Source organism: Anolis sagrei, chromosome Y, assembly GCF_037176765.1.
Source record: "Anolis sagrei isolate rAnoSag1 chromosome Y, rAnoSag1.mat, whole genome shotgun sequence".
NCBI lineage: Eukaryota > Metazoa > Chordata > Lepidosauria > Squamata > Dactyloidae > Anolis > Anolis sagrei.
In genome coordinates this window covers 36,723,376-36,745,271 of record NC_090035.1, presented here as the reverse complement: position 1 = coordinate 36,745,271, position 21,896 = coordinate 36,723,376, and the positions used below count along the sequence as shown (strand labels likewise).

Sequence of the window (21,896 nt, the reverse complement as noted above, 5' to 3'; positions counted from 1 at the left end):
ATACAGTCATACAGCCTGCATAAGAAGTAAAGTCAAACCAGGGACAGTAAACGCTACGCTATCAAATAAATAAATACTTCTGTAACTAATAGTCCCTTTATAAACCAGCTCCTAAGTTAATGCTGAGAATTACAGGGCTTCCTCACAAATTTGGTGGCAATAATTTTACCCTCCTTCACAATACCCTACCCATTAAATTTGACATTTGCCTTCCTCCTATAAATCCACACTGATCCTCTTTAATATATTTATATATAAATTTATTCATCCTTTTAGCCAGTATGGCAATTAATATTTTTGCATCTTGGTTTATTAATGAGATAGGTCTGTATGATCCTGGGTCTGTAGGGTCTTTATTGGGTTTTAATAGCAAAGTGATCAATGATTGTTCCCATGATGACAGAATTTTTCTCCTTTTATTATTTTATTATATAGATCTTTTAATTTAGGTATCAATAATATTTTATATTTTTTGTAATATTCTGGTCCCAACCCATCCAGTCCTGGAGTCTTTCAAGGTTTTAAATTGTCTATAATTTCCTCAATCTCTTTCTCTGATATTGCTTGTTCTATAATTAATTTAACTGATCCTTAGATCTTTATTTTCCAGTGTTTATTTATATACTCTTCAATTTTCTTTCTAGGTGCTTCATTTGCTATATATAAATCCTGATAGAAATCCTGAAAAATTAGTATTTTATCCTCCATTCTCATGCACTGTTTTCCATCTTTATCTTTAATCAGTTATCAATTTTGTTTGTTTCCTAATTTGTGCTGCATTAGCTAATAACTTAAAATATGTTTACCTCAATGGTTTGTACTGAAAGAATAGCATTAAAATCTCCCTCGCTGTAACTGGACCAAAGTGAAGAGAGCGGCCTCATTATGCGAGATTTTCATACCTTTAAGGGGTTAAGTCCCCTCTGCCTGTATGTTAAAAGCACCCTTTGTTCTAATTTTAAAAAGCAAGTGTACCTAGTGTTTTGCATTGTTAATGCTAGGGCCATAATGTGCCTTCCGCTAACATTTCCATGTGTCAAGATGTAGAAATGCATTTCTGACAGAGACTCCTGGTGTTTTGACCAAGGAAAAAAGGGGATGCGATGATGATAAAAGGCTGCGCCTAATTATCTGGTTTCTCTTTTTCAATAAAATGTCTGACCTCCAAAAGGGAAGGAAGGGTGACCCAGCCTCAGACAAACAACTCTGTTTCTTTCTCTTTCTTTAAATTGCCTTTAAACTCAAGAAGAAGGGGGGGGGGGGGAAGGATTCCTCATTCTTCTGAGCCCTTAAAGTAGAAAGGAAGGAAGACCTGAGTTCCAGAGACATTCATTTGGGGTTCTTTAATTTGATTTAAAAACTTGGAGGAAGGCAAGAAGAGTGGAGTGCCAGAGACCTCAATTTTGTAGGCAGAACTTTAGCACAGCCAGGTTAAACCACCAGCTGCAGTAAATCTCATCAATCCAAAGGTAGACAGTTTGAAGCCCAGGTCAGGATGAGCTCCTGGCCTTTAGCTCAGCTTCAGTGAACTGGCAGTTCCAAAAAACAAAATGTGAGTAGATAAATAGGTACAACTTAAAAGCAAGGGAGGTATTTTAAAGCACCAATAAAGGAAAAATGCCAGTGATTGGACTGAAAAAAGAAGAAGTTTAAGAACAAAATGGTCTTCAGCAAGGAGATTGAGAGAAAGCGCGCACTGTGGTTGGATCCGAGCACAAGAGGAAAGAAAGAGGTGAAAGGAGTGGTGCTCCAGAGACCCCCATTTTGTAGTTTTTAAAACTGCCTTTTATTCTTGGAGGAAGAGGCAAGAAGAGTGGAGCTCCAGAGAACCCTATTTCCTAGTTTTTAACCCCTCTGCCTTTGGAGAAAGAAGGGTGAGAGAATCATCCCCAAATGGTTCTGCAAGTATTATGCGGAAAATCCTAAAATACCAATTTTTGGGACCCCCCAAAAGGGAGAGATGACTATTACATGATAACAACTATTACCAGATAAAATACACTGTAATTGTCATACCTTTAAAAAAGAGAGAGAGATATATATACCTGGGGGTACGAGTGGAAAAAGTATCAAGAAATCCAGGATGGGACAACTAAATCTGCCAAATGTCCTTAAGAGAAATAGAACCCCCCCCCCCCCCCCAAGAGCTCTTTATTAAGTTGATGACAAACAGTTTTAAAAAGCAAAAGGGAAACAAATTGGGACCAAAAGGAGAGGGTAAAAAACAGCTTTAACATCACGCTATTATTGGCGATAAGATGCCATTTTTTTCGGGGAAAAAAAGAAAAAAGAATGAAACACGACAGAGAGAAGTAACCCAGTGCAAAGCGGAAGCAAGCATCGCTAAATAGAGGGAGGGATCGGGGAAGAAAACGGGTACACTTAATCTACAGAGGGTCAATAATGGGGAAGGAGAAGGCAGCTATCACTTTAAAGCCTATCTCAAAAAAAAATCAACCTATGCAGCAGCCTACCTGAGGAGCGGGGTGGAGGAAGGGGGTTCGTCCTCCAATGGTCTGGATCGCGAGGCAGCCTTTCACAGGACGTTTGGCTTGCGGCCCTTTTCCCGGAGAAATTCAAATCTTGGGAGACCCTTCTTGCATTTTTCCAGCCACCAGCCTGTCTGCTAGAGCACCAACATTGCATTTCTGTGACTAGAAAACAAGTCTTGGGCAGTTTTTCACATTATTTACTTTATTCCAAGAGGGATCCGAAATCCCGCCTTTGCAGGACGGGTCTTTTTTCCCTAGAAAGCAGGATGGGTTTCTTAAGCAGGGTGTCATAGTTGTCTGTTTTACATTCGTGAAAAGTAACCTCACATTGACATCGGAAGGAAGAGGGGGAATTCATACGGATGATTTTTGTACAAAACTGCCTCTTAAGAGGCAAAAGATGAGCTTCAGAAGCATTGTTGGTGTTTTTGCTGAAAAAAGCTTTAAATGTGGATTGTAAAAAGGAGAATGCTTTCTGTCACAGATAAAAAAAACCTTGAATGTTGTGTTTTCTTCTTTTCTGTGGTCTCTGGCTATTTCAACTTCTCCTTCCCGCAAAATAATGATCCTGATATCCTTGCAATAACTATCTGCTCTCATGTTACCAATCTACTTTGAAATATTACCTTTTTTTTGATAGAAAACCTTTTACTTCGAAACCAATATAATCTAGCCCCCCCCCCCCCTTTTAGCTAAAAACGAATCCCCCAACCCAGGGTCCCTTGGGTCAAAGATCAGCTCGATCTATGTTTTCTTTTTGTGAAGCATTACATCTCACAGAGTAACGAAGAAGAAAACAAACAGCAGGGGAAAAGGGAAATAAAACCTCAAAATGTTGTGTGGAGCAGAGCCCAGAAAGAAGTAGCTGATAAAAGCAAGACAAATATCTTTCTGAACCTAGAAAGTGCTGGCTTCCTTTCCGCAACTCTCCTTCAGGAGAAGAAGCTGACTGACTGGACAAAATTACACCAAAAAACTTTTCTCGAAGTTAAACAGCACAGTTTTTTTCACACACACACACACACACACACACACACATATGAAAAAAACCAGGACAAAAAAAAGCACTCTTGTTCTGAAAAGCCGAGTAGAAAAATCTATAAATATATCTCTATACACACACACACACACATACACACACACATACGCACACGTGTGTGTGTGTGTGTGTGTGTGTGTGTGTATATATATATATATATTCTACTCAGCTTTTCAGAACAAGGTTTTTTTTTTTGCCCTGCACCTACTCCACTACCAAGATACCATCTCAGAGACAAAAAAAAGGGTCTAGAAATATAATATAGTATAATATAATATAATAAATATAGCACTTCTCTCTCCTTTAAAAAAAAAACTGTGGAATAAAAAGAACCAGTTCATCTTTTCACCCCCCCCCCCCCCCAAAATCCCATTTTACAAATGTGAGGTTCACAAAAAATAAAAATAAATGCCAAAACCACTCCGTCTCAGAATTGGGTACCAGCCATGACCAGAGGACCACTTGCTCTGAAGAAGAAGAAAAAGAAGGAAGGGAAAAATAAAAATACAAATCAAGGGAGAGACAAGTACACAAACCAACTCTGAGATGGAATGTTTTTTCCCCTTCCCTCTACCACCATACTCTGAAAAGCAAAGCCCTGCTCGCAACAATGAGAAGAACAACATAAAGTGAATCTTGCTTCTAAGGTTCTTCTCTTTCTTTTCTCCTTCCTTTCTCTTCAGTGTGTTTGTTGATGGTGGGAGTCCACTGGCTGATGGCCGCCTCATGGTCCCTCCTCCTCCAGTGCTCAGCTTCCCATCTCTGGTCATTAGTCTCCTCTCGTCTCAGTGAAGCTCTTTATTGTGTTGTTGTGGGCTCTTTATTGTGTTGTTGTTGTTGTTGTTGTTGTTATTTCCTCTTCTCTCTTTCCTTTGCATGTGCTCCTTTCTTTCCCTCTTCTTTGCTCCTCTCTCTGATGTCTCTCTCTCTTTTTTTTCTCTATCTTTCTCTTTCTTGTTGCTCTCACAAGTTGCTTCAGTTTTAGCAGTGGAAAACAGGTCTCCATTTTATTTTAATTATTTTATTACCCAGAATAGAATGCTGTGGAACTAAGCTCCACGTAAGCTAAGCTCTTCTTCAACCTAAAAGGAGGAAAACAAGAGGGAGAGTGCTGTTTTTCAGCACCCAGGAATCCTATAGCAGGTCTCTTCAACCCGCGGCCCTCCAGATGTTTGGGACTCTGACTCCCAGAAGCATCTAATGGTCAGGGATTCTGGAAGCTGGAGGGTTGAAAGTTGAAGAGTCTGGTACTCCCTCCCCCCTCTCTCTATATGGCTAATGAGCAAACTGGGACTATGATGGCGCAGTAGGTTAAATAGCTAAGCTGCAGAACTTGCTGACCAGAAGGTTGGTGGTTTGAATCTATGGGACGGGATGAGTTCCTGCTGTTAGCCCCAGCTTCAGCCAACCTAGCAGTTTGAAAACATAGATATGTGAATACATCAATAGGCACTGCTTTGGCAGGAAGGTAATGGTGCTCCATGCAGGCCACATGACCTTGGAGGCATCTATGAACAGCAGCGGCTCTTTGGTTTAAAAATGGAGATTAATTAGCACCCCCCGCCCTGAGCCGGACTTGACTAGACTTAATTTCAAGGGGAAACCTTTACCTTTAATAATGGGCAAAATGGGGATTAGATAAGCCTTTCCTCACCAGGCTTTGAAATATAAGGATCCATGGCCAAGAGGTTATTTCCAATATGGCTGCCCGTATGGATGTGAAACCTTTAGGGTATGTTGAAGGCACTTGTCTAAAAACAATTTTAGGTCCCTGCCTCTTCAGCATTTGGGAGCTATCATTGTGCCTGTTGGGAGGGTGTGCTGGAGGCCAAAAAGCACCTGCCAAACACATCTCACTTGTTAATCCCAAGCTTTAAATGAAGGGTTATTAGTGTTTTGCCCCATTCTTCAGAAAGCTACAAGAATAAAAACCCTAAACCAGGGAATGTCACATTAATTTTAATTGAGGGCCACAGAAGACTTAAGGCTGAACCCATGGAGCAAGAATCTGCGGATAAAAAGGGCCAAGTAAATATTTTTTTTCACATAATGGCTGGTGCTCTTTGGTTTTTATACAATTTGGATTCCTAGATTACTATTATTATTATTATTACTACTACTGCTAATAATAATAATAATAATGCAATTTTCCTGCTTCTTGGTAGGGAGTTGGACTGCATGGCTCACCTGGGGTGGACCCAGACAGGCTATTACCCCAGGAGAATCCACGTTTAAAGAACATGGATTTTCCTGGGGCTTTTTCACATACCCAAGAAAGCGTACACTTTCTGGTGGGAGTCCAGACATTCTCCCAGGACCCTCCCCATCCCGAAAAAAATCCCTTTGAAAAATAAAAACAATTTACCCAGCCTCCAGTATACTCTCTGAGCAGCTCTCCCGGCGCATACAAATGGTGCACCAGGAGAGGGGGGGGGGGATTTACCTCCTTTGTATGCACCAGGAGAGCTGCTCAGAGAGTATACTGAAGTCCGGGTAAATCATTTTTACTTTTCAAAGGGGTTTGGGTTTTGGGGGGAGGGGAGTAGGTATTCTCAGTTTACCAGGCTTATTTAGCCTGGTAAACTGTGGGAATGGTGTATGGACTGTAGTAATGGATTTATCTTTAAGAAGACGTGGAATAAAAACACTTTCTGATTAATTTGCTACAAACCAGGGTCTTCCTGGCTTGTAGCAAATTAATTTGGGAATGCCCAGAACATTTAAACTTAAGGCTTACTCTCCTGACTAAACAGAATGAACTGCATCCCTACAGATGTTCCTGTATCCCAACTCCCATAATCTATAGTCCTTCCAATGAGGAATACAGAAGTTCTAGTCCAGTATTATGAGGGATGCATTGGAAGGACTATAGATGATGGGAGTTGGAGTATACTTTTGCCTGAAGTTGGGAAAAAGCTGGGAAGTCCCAACACTCCCACAATCCACTGTAATTATAATTCAATCATACACTTCTATCCAAGGCAGCTATCCCAAAAGAGTACAAAGCAACCCCAAAATAGGAGTGGATCAATTTTCAGGCATACATGGACTAGAGAGAGCAAATTCCAGAGAGAGTGCTCCATTAATTGCCTTACATTTTAATACTGTGACAGTCCGGTCACTCCATGTTGATACGCACGTTCCCCCTGGTATGTCGAGTCCTGTGACAGGGCCACATCGATCTGGGACTTGAACTCATCGCCCAGGTAGCTATCCTGAAGATGAAGGGGGAAAATGAAAATATGTGACAACAGCTGAAGATGGCAATGGAAACACGTTTCTTTCAGTATGGTATGAAGCCCACATAATTTATTTTTCTATGAACAACTTTGCTTTTCTGAGTATTCTAAACCGCCACTTTGTTGAGAAAATTTTGGGGCACAATAGAAGTGTCTGAGGAACATCAGAGCATTCCTGACAGCATCCTGATAGGTAGCTTTCCTCATATTAAGGGTTTCACTGTGCTAAAGACTCAATACAAATACCCAAAGGAGGCTGCTGTTCTCATGCTTATGACACAAAAATGGGAAAAGGGGCAGCCAAAAAAAAAAAAAGAGAAAAAAGAAATCTCTTCAAGAGCAGAAAGCCTCAGGTCTCCTTGAAATGAAAGAAAACCAGAACGTCTTAAATAGGCGGCTTTGAAAGATCGCTCCCTTGTACTAGATCCAACTCCCATTTCCACGCTTGGTTTGCAGACGTGATGACTGTATGGCACGAATCTATCTAATATGCACCCCAATTTTGGCACAGTCATTTAGCCCCAAAAGGTGAAAATTAGATCTGATTAAATACAGTACTTCCCCCATTAATGGAGAAAGCAACAGGCTAGTAACATACGGAATGCCAGCCCCTCCAGAAGTGTCAGGAACATCTGTGGCCCGGGGGACATTTGCTCCAGGAATCCCCTCCATTGAAATTAGGACAGTAAATAAAGAGCAGCACTCAGAAAACAGGGAATTCCAGACAGGAAACAATCAGGGCCAGCTAACACCTCCCAATAAAGGATTCTTCCAGACAGGAAGCAGCCAGGCTTGGAAGCTGCAAGGCCATTTAAAACTAATAAAGGTTGCTAATGGCAACATTCACACTTGCTTCCAACAGACAAGAGTTCTTTCTCCCGCCCTGGACATTACACAGATATATAAACTGCACTTGTTTAATTTCCAACACATCTCACAAACTCTGAAGATGCCTGCCATAGATGTGGGCAAAACATCAGTAGTGAATGCTTCTAGAACATGGCAAGGCAGCCCAGGAAACTCACAGAAACCCACTTTCTGAGACAGTTCTTGCTTTTTAAGTATACTTGAGCATTCTTCATATTTGTTTAACTCTCTACATATGGGATTTAAACCTAACCAAACTCCCATAATTCCTAACTCCTTAGCAACACCTTATCTATCCATACTTTTCTCCTTTTTTTTGCTCCCTCCTCCCTTCTTTCTCTCCCTACATTTCCTCTTCAATCTAACTTTATGAAATTCTTTTTACACAGTCTCCTGGTCTCCACAACAAGATGCTGGTTACCTGGGAGAGCTCTGGCTGGGAGAGGCCCAGCTGGCTCATCTGGGAGGGTTGGCTCATGGAGATGTAGCCCTGGGTCAAGGGCCCCTGGGAGAAGGGCTGTGAGGCCATGTCTTGGCTGGCCTGGCTGTTGGACAGGTTGGACTGGCCAGTCCCTGGGAGCCCAAAGCGATTCTTCTGCCGCCCGCCCCGGCTAGCCTTGCTCTTCAGGTTCCCCCGGCCTGCAAGAGAGCCGACAAGCCACTCAACAAATTGTACAGCAAGAGCCAACACCAGAAATTTGGAAAAGCACCATCAAACCAAACAAGGGAAACCAGCAGATGTTTTAGGGACAAATCTTCCAAGTTTAAGGATGGGAATGGCAGCCCGACACAAATCTGGATCCTCACTCTGCATTTCCCATTGCTGGGCATAAAAGAAGTTAAACTGAATCAAGCCATATTGTATGACTATTACACCACAGAATGGTAGGTTACTCACCTGTAACCATGTTTCTTCAAGTGGTACTCTGTGAATCCACACATGTGGAGTATCTTCACCTGTGCAGGCTCCAAAGGACAACTTCCCCAAGTTTAAAACAAAGTTTTGATGATAACCAATAAAAGGTGTCCTGCGCACATGATCCACAGTTCCTATGCAGCAAAGGCAGCAAGAAAGGAAGAGGTTTGTCCGAGGGGAGGCCAGTTGAGTTTGTGTGGATTTACAGAGTACTACTGGAAGAAGCATGATTACAGGTCAGTGATCTACCATTTTTCATCATGGACTCTATGAATGCACACATGTGGAGACTAGCAAGCTGAGGTCCCGGAGATGGGAGAACACAAACCGATATCTTTATGAGGACAAAAACATGATTTATTGTAGCAAAAATTAGCCTTGTAGTAGGCTAAACAGACACACAATAGACCACAAGAGGCTAGCAAGTGTAAAGGCAACAAGGTAAACACATGAAATGACAAAAGAAAGAATGTCATTACAATTGAAGAAAAAAACATTAGGCCCTGGAAGGGCACATTTGGCTTGAAAAAAGGGGCACACAGACCCATAACAGCAAAAAGGATCACAACATCTATGGTAGAGATAGTTGGGCACAAGCTTAGGTGTATATAACATAGAGAGTGGAACATGTGATAGTCATGAAGACCACAAGAAATTGACAAAAATCTCCATTTTGTCATAGGAGCTGTTAGAGAGAGAGAGAGAGAAAGAGAGCAGTGACAAGAGGTTTGGGAACCACCAAGAACCAACTTTTTCTTTTTTTACTTACAAACAGAAGGAGTTGCTGAGGCGTACCATTGGAGTACACAATAAAGTTTGACAGTATGAAAAAACGGAAACTGTGAATGAGTCATTTTTCGTAAATATTATGATACTAGAAGAAGAGTTAAAGGTAGCCAAAGGCAGCCGATAGTGGGAGACAAAAGTCAGAGGGTTTGACCAGATAGCCACCTTACAGACTGAGTCTAGAGAGATGCCTCTTAGGAAGGCCATTGAAGCCACCATACCCCTAGTCAACCAAGCATGGACCAATGGAGGAAGGGTGTGGTGCGCAAGTTGGTAGCAAAGTTCATTCGTAGCAGCAATCCAGTTAGAGAGGAGCCAGGATGAGATGGGGAGTCCCAGTTTGTTGGGGCATACACAACAAAGAATCTTGGTGTCCTGTGGGACTGACGGATTCTATCCCATTAGAACAGGAGGCCTCAACAAACATCAAGATGAAGTCTCTTTTCTGTTGGGTGGACGGATTTTGAAAAAAAGCTGGAAGGATGATATTCTTGTTGATATGAAAGGAAGAAACAACCTTTGGCAAGAATGTGAACAACTGCGCTATCAGAGTGGAAGAGCAGGAAGGAAGGGCGGCAAGTTCCGATGGTCGATGGGCCAATGTGATTGCTGCAAAGAATACGACCTTCCAGGAGAAGAGATGGAGGTCGGTCATTGCCAGTGGTTCTAAGGGTGGTGCATGTAGAGGAAGAGGAAGTTCACCGACCAGTTAAGAAGAAACACATCCCCTAAGCAACCTGAAGTCGGGTTTGAAGGGGAGACAGGCTCAGTACCAAGGAAGCTGAGCATTCATTGAAGATGCAAAGAGGTCGATGTCTGGCTGACCCCAGCGGTCGAATAGAGATGAGACCTCTGCCGGGTCGAGGATCCACTTGTGGGAGGACAATTGGGTTCAACTGAGATCAGCCTCGGCATTGAGGGAGCCTGGAAAGTGCAGTGCTGTGTGGTCGAGACATCAGCGCCAGAGTCAGAGAGAGCTCGAGCAGCTTCCTGGACTCCATGCCGCCGTGTTTGTTGATATAGTACATGGCCACAGTATTGTCCGTGACGATTTGAACAATCTTGTTGGTGACTAGTGGGGGCAAAAACTTCAAAGGCATTGAATATGGCCAGCAATTTTATGTAGTTTATGTGGTGAAGCCTCTCTTGCAGCGACCAGAGGTCTTGGATGGAGGGTTCTCCTGTGTGGCATCCCTAGGTGAATGTGGAAGCATCAGTCATCAGGGTGACTTAAGTCTGTTTGGGGGTGGAGGGAGGGGGAATTGGCCAATCATCCAGATAAGGAAATCATGAATGTTTTGCCTCCGGAGGTAAGCTGCAACACCAGACATGCATTTTAGTACTCGGGGCTGTCATGAGACAGAAGGGGAGGACATTGAAGTGGTAAATTTGCTAATTGACCTGGAATGGCAGGAAGCTTCTGTGGGCCGGGCGAATCACCAAGTGGAAGTGTCTCGAAGGTTGACAGATGCGAAGTGATCTCCAAAGTGAAGGAGGGGAAAGATGGACAATATCGTCATCATTCTGAACTTTCTTGATCTGGTTTAGGAGCTTAGGGCTCAGAGGTCAAGGATCGGGTGAAGGGAGCCATCAGGTTTTGGTACGGTGAAGAACCTGGAAGAGAAAGCTTGCCCATCCAATTCTGATGGGAAGGGTTGACTTGCTCCTTTTGAGAGCAAGGTGTTGACCTTGTTCAAAATTGCAGAGGAGAGTTCGGTGTCGACGATGCTGCCAGTTCGGGGGAGCTCTTGGAACTCTAACACACAGCGTTCTTTGACAACCTTGAGAACCCACACATCTGAGGTGAAGGACTGTCACATGTTGATAAAGTACGCTAAGCGGTCTCTGAAAGGAGTTACGATATCGTCAGGGAAACCGTCAAACCCGACACCAGATTGGTTGTTGGATGTGGCATGGTTGGGAGTGATGCTGTTGTTGAGGCTGTGGATTCAGGAGAGCTCGGTGGGTCTATCCATAAGATTGATGATGGTAAGATTGGTTACTATATCTACAGCGAGTTTGCTGCTACCATTGGGTTCTTTGGGCTTGAGACTGGTTTTCAATGCTACACTTGGCCACTTAGAGCTTAGAGTCTGTATTTTATTTCAATTTGTCATCGGTACCAGCGTTGAATAGACCCAGGGCGTCAAACGGGAGAACCTGCTTCAAGGATATAGATAGGCCAGAGGAACAGAGCCATGCGTGTCAGCGAATGATAATAGCATGTACTATAATCTTTCCTGCCATGTTGCTAGTGTGTTTGGCCATCTGGATCCGGTGATGGGCCAGAGTTTGCCTCCTGCAAAAGGGTCAAAAGGGCAGCACGATCTTCCTCTGAAAGTTTTGCATGGAAAGGTTGAGCCTTCTCCCACTAAATTTGTTGGTACGCTCTCATGCAGGCACTGTAGTTTGCCATTCTTCCCATGGTGTCAAACTATTTCCCTTTTCAGTCCAACAGAGTGTTGGATTGTTTGCCCAAGTTTTGGGTTACTTTCACTACTATCAAATTTGGGTTGGGGTGATGCTTTAGCCACTCAAGGCCTTCATCGTCTGTATGATACCAGGCTTCAATCCACTTGGAAGTTGGTGGTATTGAGGATGGAATCTTCCAGGATGCCTGAATAACATCCAGGAAATAAGATAGAAATGGCAGGAGAGGAGCTGGAGGAGCCTCTGACTGGACCCTTTTAAAGACGGGGTCGGTCACTGCCTTGGAAGTCTGCTTAATTTCAAGTCCCAAAGTATCTGCCATTCTAACCATCTGGTCAGCGAAGGCTCTGACATTATCTGTAAGCGAAGGAGGGTCCACCTCGAACGCATCATGGGTCAGAGAACGGTGAAGACCCAAAGATAGGACAGAACCTGAGTGCACAGACTCTGCAATGTCCTTGTTCTGATCTTCATTCTCAGATTGATGAGAAGAGGAAGAAGGGACCAGTGGCAGAGGCAGCCTGGGGACTTGGGGGTTGAGGCTGCTTTGATGTTGAAGCCTGATCTAGCAAGGTTGGCCCTTTTCTGACGTCAACATTGGTAGAAAGAGCTCTGGTCGAAGATTGAACTGGTGGAGGTTGCTGGACAACCTGGAGAACTGTCTCCTCTGAGTGGACCAATGATTCTGGAAGTTCACCATCTGAGGGGTTTTGGATGGGGGATTCCTGAGAGGGCCTAAGCAGCTGAGCCAGGGGAAGAGGCAAAGATTAGTCTGACGAGGTGGCCAAGGAGGCTGTTGGGGGGGGGGGGGTTGAGGAGGAAGAGGAAAAAGAGCGCAGTGGAGCCCTCTTTTTCACCGGTGGTTGGGTACTACCTGATGGAGCCAAAGACTTCCCAGGGGTCAGCGGAACAGGTGGAGTGGTTGAGGCAGTTTGAGCTTGACATGACTCCTCATGGGCCCTCTTAAACGTGATCTTCACCAGATGATGGAGTCACCATGTTGGACCTCGTGGAGCGAGATGAAGCCACCAAGCTCGAGGTTGACAAGGGCCGCACTGGTACCATTTCTGTTGTCAGTGTACAGGGCTGTCTAAGTTTGTCATGTTGGTCTCAACAACTTTGAAATTGCCAAAGAGGCCGACCTAGGCCTCAAAAGTGGTTGGGCCATTGTCAAGAGTTCTGAGGTCGACAGCCCCGAAGTCAATGGTTGAGATGTCGAAGGAGTGAGAGTTCGCTGGTAGGGAAGATATTTCAGGTGAATGGCCCTGTTCTTCTAAGCCTGAGCCTTCAAGGCTTGGCAGTAGTGGAAGATATAATGTGGGCCCCACCGAGACAAAGAAGGCACTTTGATTTCTTGTCGGAATTTACCTGAACATTGAGAACAATGCTTAAATTGAGTTGTTGACATAGGAAGGAAGTTTCTGAAGTGAGCTTTGCAGTGGAAAAACAGGAACTGCAGAGCAGGCACGCAGGGCGCCTTTTATGCCTTGCAGAGGGGACTGGGCGGGGTTACTGCCAAAGCGTTGGTCTGCTCCTTGATATGCCAGCCAAATTGCAGACATGATCCATGATGACAGATGTTGAGAAGACATCGGAAGGCCACTGGCATCCTTCTGATATTTCATGAACAACCTAGGGGATTTTCTTATCCCTGCAGTCTTGCTAACATAAAAGGCGAAAGCCCTACGGAGATCCAATAAATTGAGGCTATGTTCTAAAGGGAAAGACAGATTCTGAAAAAAGGCTGGTAATATTAATTCTTGGGACATGTGAAAACTGGAGGCCACATTGGGGAAAAAGGCAATGGTGGTGTAAAGTACCACTTTATCCTTATGAAAAGGAAGGTAAGGTTCATCTGATCTAAGGGCATACAACTCACTTGCATGCCTAGCTGAAGTAATCACTACTAAAAACGATGTCTTGCAAGAGAGATAATACTGCTCTCAATTTACACAATAAGACTCTTCCTAATAGTGGAATGGGGCACTCAGGCATTTATAAGAACTGATGAGTCACAAGGTGTTTGGCCAAATTACACTCTCTTGCTTGCAGCAGTGGGCAGCTCCTCCGATAACCGGAGGCAGTTATGACATTCACACACTGGTTTGTAGTTGGGGCTACAGGGGTGCGGACAACTAAGCGATCTGCTCCAGTATCACTAGGAATGGTATTGATTTACCCCTTGCATTCATAAAGACCCTTGGCTCCCCAGATGTAATAATAGTAGGGGTCTTAGTTGTGAATGGGGAAACCGGTCTGTCTCAATCCTCCATGCATGTCATTCCATAATAGGCATCCATGTCCACTTCTGGATTAGGCTGATACTGGTAGGTTGGTCCTCCTGGTGCTGAAGCTCCCCTTCTCACTCTTCCTGGTACTCCTCTTTCTTTGGTTCTTCCTCCTGTAGTTTCTCTCCATACACTCCGATTCTCTCTGTCATTCCCAACTTTCCTTTTTCTTTTCTGTACCCTCCGCCTCTTCCTCTTCCTCTCTGGCCTGTTCGAGTTTCTGGTCCTCCTCTTCCTCTGGCTCTTCCTCCTAGAGTTCCTTTTCATACACTTTGGTTGTAAAGGGGTCGTTAAACTGCTGCCACCAATTGTAAAGGAGACCGTTTTAATGCCACCGAATGTGAAAGTGCGAGTGGTAAAACACCCACTGCCACCTAATCTATGAAGGAAGCCGGGCAACGATCAATATCAACCTAGGAGCTATTTTATAAAGGGACTGTTAATTACAGAAGGCTTTATTCACTTGATAGCGTAGCATTTACTTTCTTGGCTTGACTATTATTGTAGGCTGTTCAACTTAGAAGCAACTGTATCAGGCAAGGCTTGAGGAGAACAGTAACAATTTTATTAGAACAAGCAAGGTATATCAGATTTGATTGTTTCTTCACAAGAGGCACGAATCTTGACTGGTTACATTAGTAAGGTTTCATGAGTAACCTCAGGCACAGACTTCAAGAGGTTTCTATACGCAGAAGTATTTTTCCTGGACAACTGTCCCAACAAAACAAATAAGCCAAAAGGCCTATTCAACAGAATTGGCTCCCAGCCAAACCTTGATTCTTAACCCAGAATCAATAACCCCCTGTAGTTTTATCACTACCGGGTCCTTTCCTGTAACCCCTTTGGTCACAAATAAACTCCCTGTTTCTCCCACTAGAGAAACCAGTCTTTCCTTGTAGCTCACCGGCTTACAACTGCCACTTTCAAAAAGCTGCGCCGTGAAGTGATAGTTGGCTCCGCCCCCGTTGCTATGGCAATTCAGCTCAAGCCACTAGCCACCATCTCTAATAAAATATAATCCTTCATACTTACCATCCCTAAACCACTGTCCAAACTACACATAACCAAAGAATAAAACTTACACATCGTCACACTGTCATTCCCAACTTTCCTTTTTCTTTTCTTTACCCTCGGACTCTTCCTTTTCCTCTCTGGCCTGTTTGAGTTTCTGCCATTGCCATCAAAAATATTTTTGCTTTTCTTTTCTTTTCTTTTGCTTTTCTTCATCCTCTCTCTTGTTCCTCTCTATTCACATATGCCTGGGTGGCTATCTCCTTCAGCCTATTCAGGGACAATTCAGCAAAACCAGGGGACTTCTGGATTTTTCTACGAATATCAGGTGCTACTTGTGCAATAAAAGATTGCTTGAGAGCCAGCTTGCCTGTGCCTTTTTCACTCTCCTCATCCATATCATAGGGGCTCTATTTGCAGTATGCATCAACCAGCTGTTCAAGAAATGCACTCGGGGACTCACTTTTGTCCTGTTCTACTGTGTATAGCTTTTTCAAATTCACTGCCCTTGGTGGCCCTTTCTTAATAGCTCAGACCCAAATGTTCTGGAAGGTCTTAAGTTGGGCATACTGTTCTTTATTATTTGGGTCCCATTCAGGATCTTTTTTATCGGAGATTGTTGCTGCGCATACCAGATAGGATCCATGGCTCCATGCCCTTCCTGTGCTATAATTATGCTATCAGTCAAAATTCTTTTTTCTTTCTTCAGCCGTAAACAAAGCATTCAATAATTGCTTACAATCCCCCCAAGTGGGATCATGGGACTGCATCAATCCTTCCACAAAAGTTGCCATTTCCTGGGGCTTTTCATTATATGGTCCCATGTGCTGCTTCCAATTTAGTAAGTCTGAGGATGTAAATGGGACATGCTGATAGGCAGTATGTGCTATAATTTCATTGGGCTCTTCATTGGCATCTCCAGTATATCCCTTTGACACGTACTGAACAACTTGCCTCAAAGGAAATGCATTTGCCTCCTTGGCCACTTTTTGTTTAGCCATATTTTGAGTCATTATTGGGGATAAAGCATCAGGCTGGCTTCGTCCCTGTTTTGCTGGGCCATCAACAGTTTTGTCAAAACCAATTTGGTCTACCAAAGTCCCTTCTGATACTGTCACAGTTGAAGAGGAGGGCTTCTCTGTAGTTACGGTAGAGGAAGAAGGCCCCTCAGTCAGGTTACTAGGGCTTGTGGTGCAAGAATGCACTCCCCTGCCTTCTAAATTTATGACCAGAGAGACTGATGCTGTTGGGTTTAGAGCTGGGTAGATTGGAATGTTAGGAGGTGGCTGCAAACAAGGCTCTGGCTGCCCTTTGCTAGAGTCAAGAAGCACTGGCTTCTCATTCCCTGTACTGCTTGAACGGTATGGATTTTCTATTACTGGCATGCAAGGGGCTGCTAGAGCACAGTATTTCACTAACCACTTTTTAGGCTAGGTTTCAATTGCATTAGGCTGGGTTTCAGTTTTTCATCATTTTCACATTTTCCCTCTTTTTGCCCCATTTTTCTCCCAAGAGTGGTATCTGTTTAGTTGTTCACACTCCCAAACAGACATTTTCTCCTCCCATCCTTCTGATGCGTCTTTCTCTCTCTAGTCTAGACTTCTTTCACTTTCCCCCCAAGCTAGGAACTCAAAACTATACTCGCCTTGTTCCTGACGTTTGGACTTCAAGCCCAGTCCTCCTAGGGGGTAGATTTTTGAACTTCCCTCTGAGCAGAGCGTTTCTGTAAATGAAGCCACGAAGATCTGGATGAGCAAAGGAGCCGGTCAGTTGGAGTCGGGTACCCTCTCATCTACCTTAGGTACTCCCTGACCTGGGCAGCAATCATCTCTCCCGGAATGGACTGTCAACAGCCTCTGGTTGCTTTCACTGCATCACCCCTTCTGGGGATACTGGATTCCAGAGAGCCCCCAAATGAAAGGGAACCCCTAAAACTTCTCAGTCCCACAAAGCAGATGCAAACAACCAGCCTCCTTAAGTGAAGCAAAAATCTTTACTTTTTTTCCAGCATGGCCACGCAGAGACGGAACAGCCGAAGATTAGAGTGTGCCTTCAAAGAAATGGCTTTCCGTCCCGTTACAATTTTCTTGTTATCTTTTATACAATTTTTTTACTGTGTCAAGGAGTAACCCTCAACCCAGCTCCATTCTCCAATCAGATTCTTAAAAATGCTTTTCTCATTATTTTGCCATCTCGACCCTTCGAACTGATAAGTTCTATGTATGCGGCACCAGCATAGATAAACATATATTATTTTGTATATAGATAAGCATTGAAATGTCAGGTCGTCCTGTGTTTTTAGACATCTTAAACATCCTGTATATTCAAAACACATAATCTCCCCTTTAGCCTCCAATCTCCTGTACCCTTTTGCCGAGAAGGGTACCTTTACTCTAAGTTAGCATTTCAGCATTTTTGCGTTATTAAGCTCATTAACTCCTTCAATAAGACATGTCAGTTGTGGCCATGGGTTCAAAAGGGGGCTTAGTCAGAGACAAAAGAACAATCTCTAGGTTCCACGCAGGACTATTCCCAAAGCCCTAAAGAAAAAGTTTCACCAGGGGGTTAGAGAAAAAAGAGGAAAGACTGTGTTTCCTCCTGTACCAAGACATGGCAGTGATGTAACATTAAAGGGAAGAGAGTGAAAGTCCTGCCTCTGACAAAGACACTAGGAAATCTAAAACCAAAGAGATGGGAGCCCTCACTGGGTCCAAATCCTTCTGAGCCACATACCTGGAGAAATGGGACCATTTATAAATATATGAACGTTGATTGGAGGCCCTGTGTGCTGCCTCCAATATCGCTAGAACTGGTTTTGACAAGTGTATTGAAAGGTCTAGTGATTGGGAAGAATCTGCCAAGCTGTGAGTCTCAGACTGTGAACATCTGGGTACAGGACCCAGCTGTTCTGAGAGGTGAGAAGGTCCACCCTGCCCAACAGGCATTTGAACACACCTTTGCACATGTCCAGCAGAATGGAGAACCACGCTTGGTGGGGCCACTGCGACGCAATCAGGATGCACTGTCCCTGAGTTTGGCCAGGACCCTGAGGAGAAGGGGAAATGCTAGGAAGGCATAGAGGAAGTGAGTATCCCACTTCAGGAGGGATACCCCCAGACACCCCTGCTTGGGATTCGCCCGACATCGAATGCAATACAGGGGACACTTGGTATTCTCTTGAGTAGAGAACAGGTCCAGTCTGGAGACCCCCAAGCTCGGAAGATCAGGTACAACTCTAGATTCAGAAACCATTTGTGATGGGTTAGAGATGATCTGCTGAGGGAATCTGCTAAGATGCTCTCTTTCCCCAGCAAGTGGATGGCTATTAGATGTATATTCCTGTCTATGCAGCAATCACAAATGCGCATCGTGAGGTCTAACAGAAAGGGAGTACATGTACCTCCTTGCTTGTTGATATAATACATAATGGTGATGTTGTCTGTTACTAGCTGGACCACCTTTAAGGCCTTTTCCACTGTGAGAAGCTTTAGAACAGGGGTCCCCAAACTAAGGCCTGTGGGCTGGATACGGCCCTCAAAGGTCATTTACCCAGCCTTTGCTCAGGGTCAACCTAAGTCTGAAATTACTTGAAAGCACACAACAATCCTATCTCATCAGCCAAAAGGGGGCCCACTCTTCCCATTGAAATATTAATAAGGTTATATTTGTTAAAATTGTTCTTCATTTTAATTATTGTATTGCACTACAACTTTCTTCCAACACGAATGAACAACAACATTGCACTACAAATAAGATAAGTGCAGTGTGCATAGGAATTCATTCATGTTTTTTTTCAAATTATAATCTGGCTCTCCAACAGTTTGAGAGACTGTGACCTGATCCTCTGTTTAAAAAGCTTGAGGGCCCTTGCTCTAGAACATTTATATGAAAAGCAGATTCTGCTGGGGACCAGAGCCTATGAGCTGTGAGACTTTCTGAATGGGCTCCCCATCCTTGAAGAGAAGAGTCCATGGTGACAACCTTGGACAGAACAGGCTGATGAAAAGGCAAGCCCACAGAAACATTGCAGCTGTCTGTCCACCAGAGAAAGGATTGGTGGACATGTGGCAGTATCAAAAGCTACACATGGGGACTGTCTGACATGGGTTGAATACAGACAGAAACCAAGGCTGGAGCGGCTGGAGATGGAGACGAGCATAAGATGTAACTGATGTAGTGGAGGGCATATGGCCTAATAAGACCTGAACTTCTTTGGCAGAGATTGTGTCCACCTGAGTTGCCTGCACAACCAGAGGCTGAAGGGAAAGAAAACGTTTTTTGGTAGGAAGGCCTTCTGCAGTTCTGTGCCCAGAACAGCTCCAATGAACTGGATTCTGCATGTAGGTTGAAGGTGGGATTTCTCCAGGTTCACAACAAGACCTAGGGACTGGAAAAGAGAGAATGTGGAAATAATGTGGACCTGCAAACATTCATGGGAGTCAGCCACCAAAAGCCAATTATCAATACATGAATAAACCATAATGCCCACCATGTGGAGGTAGGCTGCCACCACCACCATACACTTTGTTGAAAACTCTAGAAAGAGGGCTGCCGCATGGGCTTGCTGTTCAGGGAGCCTTTGGAGTAGGACTGTGCAAGTGTAATTAAAGAAACAGCAATACATTTATATAAACATAAGACTAAAGGGTAAAACATTAAAACAAAATGCCTGATCTCCAATCATGAAGGAAAGGAACCTCCTGTGGCGTTCAGACACTAAAATGTGGAAATAAGCATCTTTTAAATCAATAGTTGCAAATCAAATGTTTTTATTTAACAGAGGGAGAATAGAGGTGAGGGAGACCATTTGAAATCTCCTAGAATGAATGTATTTGTTCACACCTCTAAGATCCAAAATTGGATGCTGACCCCCATCTTGTTTCGGGACTAAAAAGTAACATGAAAGGTAACATTCGTGAAGATAGGAGGGATCCAAAGGAGAGATAGCCCCCTTCCTAAGCAAGGTATCAACCTCCTCCAACAACTCTTAGATGGCCCAACAGGGGTTGTCTCAGGAATTCAATAGAGTAACCCTCCTTAACAATTTGGAGGACCCAGGCATCTGAAGTAATTTGTGATCAAGCTTCAAAAAAAAGGGGGGGGGAGGAGTACGCCTGTCAACAACCATATAGCAATCATAAAAACTTTGAGAAACACTGTGATCCTAGCTTGAACAAAGTAGGGGCATAAGCCTGAAAGGCCTCAAACTCACCGAAACTAAGGGCTTCATAAGGAGTTGGGAAACCAAGTTGTTCCTGACCCAAAATAGCATGAGCATGGTCAAAGATGCGGCTTGGCACCCCTTGGATTTTATTTTGCCTTACTCTGATAGAGTTGGAATCTGCCTTTGGTCATATAATGTTGTTTGCGGCTCACCTAAACCCTAGAAGAGGGGACATTGTGAGATCTTGGGCCTGCATTAAAGTAATTCTTACAGTAAGGGGGAGCAGACTGCTGCTACTGCAACCTCTGCTGAAAACTAGGCTGCCAAGGATAACCAAATTTATGCACCGCTTGGTGCACCTCTTGAGTGTGTTTGAGCTTGTTGTCAGTGGTAAGACTAACAACATTGTGCATAGGAAGGTCCTCCGCTAGGGAGTGACCTTCTTCAGAAAAGCGAGCTTGGAGCCAGGAATGATGGTGGATGGATGTTGCCGTAGCAAAAAGTTTCCCTGCTGACTCCGCCATGTACTCGGCAAAATCTTTTTGTAGTTTAACAGTAGACTCCGCCTGAAAGGCTCTAGGAAGACACTGGTCTTTTGAAGGCGGTCAAGGTAAGGTAGAATTTTGCTCCACAAAAGTTTGATACGCACTCATATAAGCAGAGTAATGAGCTATGCGAGTGAACAATCTGAAACATGAATTTTCTTCCCAAGAGACTCAATGTTTTTCTCTTCTTTCTTAACCGGGATGATTGAAGATCTTTTTGGCTGGTGTGTTTGGGCCACTTCAGGCACTATAGCATTGGTTTGGAAGGGCAAGCCTCTCAGTCCGCCAAGGTAAGGTCAACTTTGTACAGAGATTCTATCATCTTAGGAATTGTAGGGGCTGAGGCAGGTGGAATATCAGGGACTCTGGCCAATTTGAGAAGGTACGGCAGCTCTGAGTGAGAAACAGAGGGCACAGGTTCTTGCTGGTCTGGAGGAAACATAGGGTCATCAACAGAGGCAGGAGGCTTAGGAACAGGGAGATCAAGGGCAGTGATTATTAGACTCATTAAGGCAGAGGTTCTCAATCTGGGGGTCATGACCCCCAGGGGGTTGTTGGGCCATTTTCAGAGGTTGCATAGGGCCTGGCTGAACTGCACTAATGGCCGCAATTGGTACTGGGGGCAACAGGGCTCCTTGTGTAGCAGTAGGAGGAGAAGAGGGGCATAGAGTCAGCCGTAGGAGAACTGAAATAAAAATACTGAACCTTAGGGGTTATTTGCCAGAAACCAGGGTGTGGTGGAAAACCTGTGGCCCCTTATGCGAATCCATCCCAGCGAGAGGAAGAAGCATAGCGTCAAGAGTGTGTGCAGGAGTACCTCTGCGCGCTACAGGGAGATTAGGAAGATGAGCTTGAAGATGACCTGCTCCCCAGCATCCATCTACAATGGTGGCACCGCGAAGCATAAAACCGGCGCCAATCCCATGAAAGGGCCTGAGGGTGGGGTTGGGCTAATGAGGCATCTTCCATGCACCTCTGCAGCTGAGAGGACTGGCAGAGAAAATGCTAAAAGCACTGTCATCACTGGCGTGGCCGGGATCTCCAGGGGGTCCAGCGCTATCTGTGCATGCTTGCCTTGCGCAGGCAGCAGCTCCGACTCCAACTGTGGCTGCGCCTCAG

General features: G+C 44.3%; 1 protein-coding gene across 8 annotated transcripts in view; it reads right to left on the bottom strand.

The window, feature by feature from the left end:
- LOC137095328 (regulator of nonsense transcripts 1-like) overlaps nucleotides 1-21,896 on the bottom strand; it is a 479,058-nt gene that overhangs the window by 87,998 nt on the left and 369,164 nt on the right. For 3 of the 8 annotated variants that reach the window (XM_067461830.1, XM_067461831.1, XM_067461832.1), the window contains exons 22-24: nucleotides 16,714-16,791; nucleotides 8,059-8,276; nucleotides 6,627-6,746 (exon numbers count right to left, since the gene is read on the bottom strand). In XM_067461830.1, coding sequence (XP_067317931.1) covers nucleotides 6,630-6,746; nucleotides 8,059-8,276; nucleotides 16,714-16,791 — 413 coding nt within the window. In that variant the 3' untranslated portion in view covers nucleotides 6,627-6,629. Of the gene's footprint in view, nucleotides 1-3,885; nucleotides 4,614-6,626; nucleotides 6,747-8,058; nucleotides 8,277-16,713; nucleotides 19,456-21,896 lie in introns of those variants that run through there. The other 5 variants (XM_067461829.1, XM_067461833.1, XM_067461835.1 and 2 more) reach the window with 5 other exon arrangements.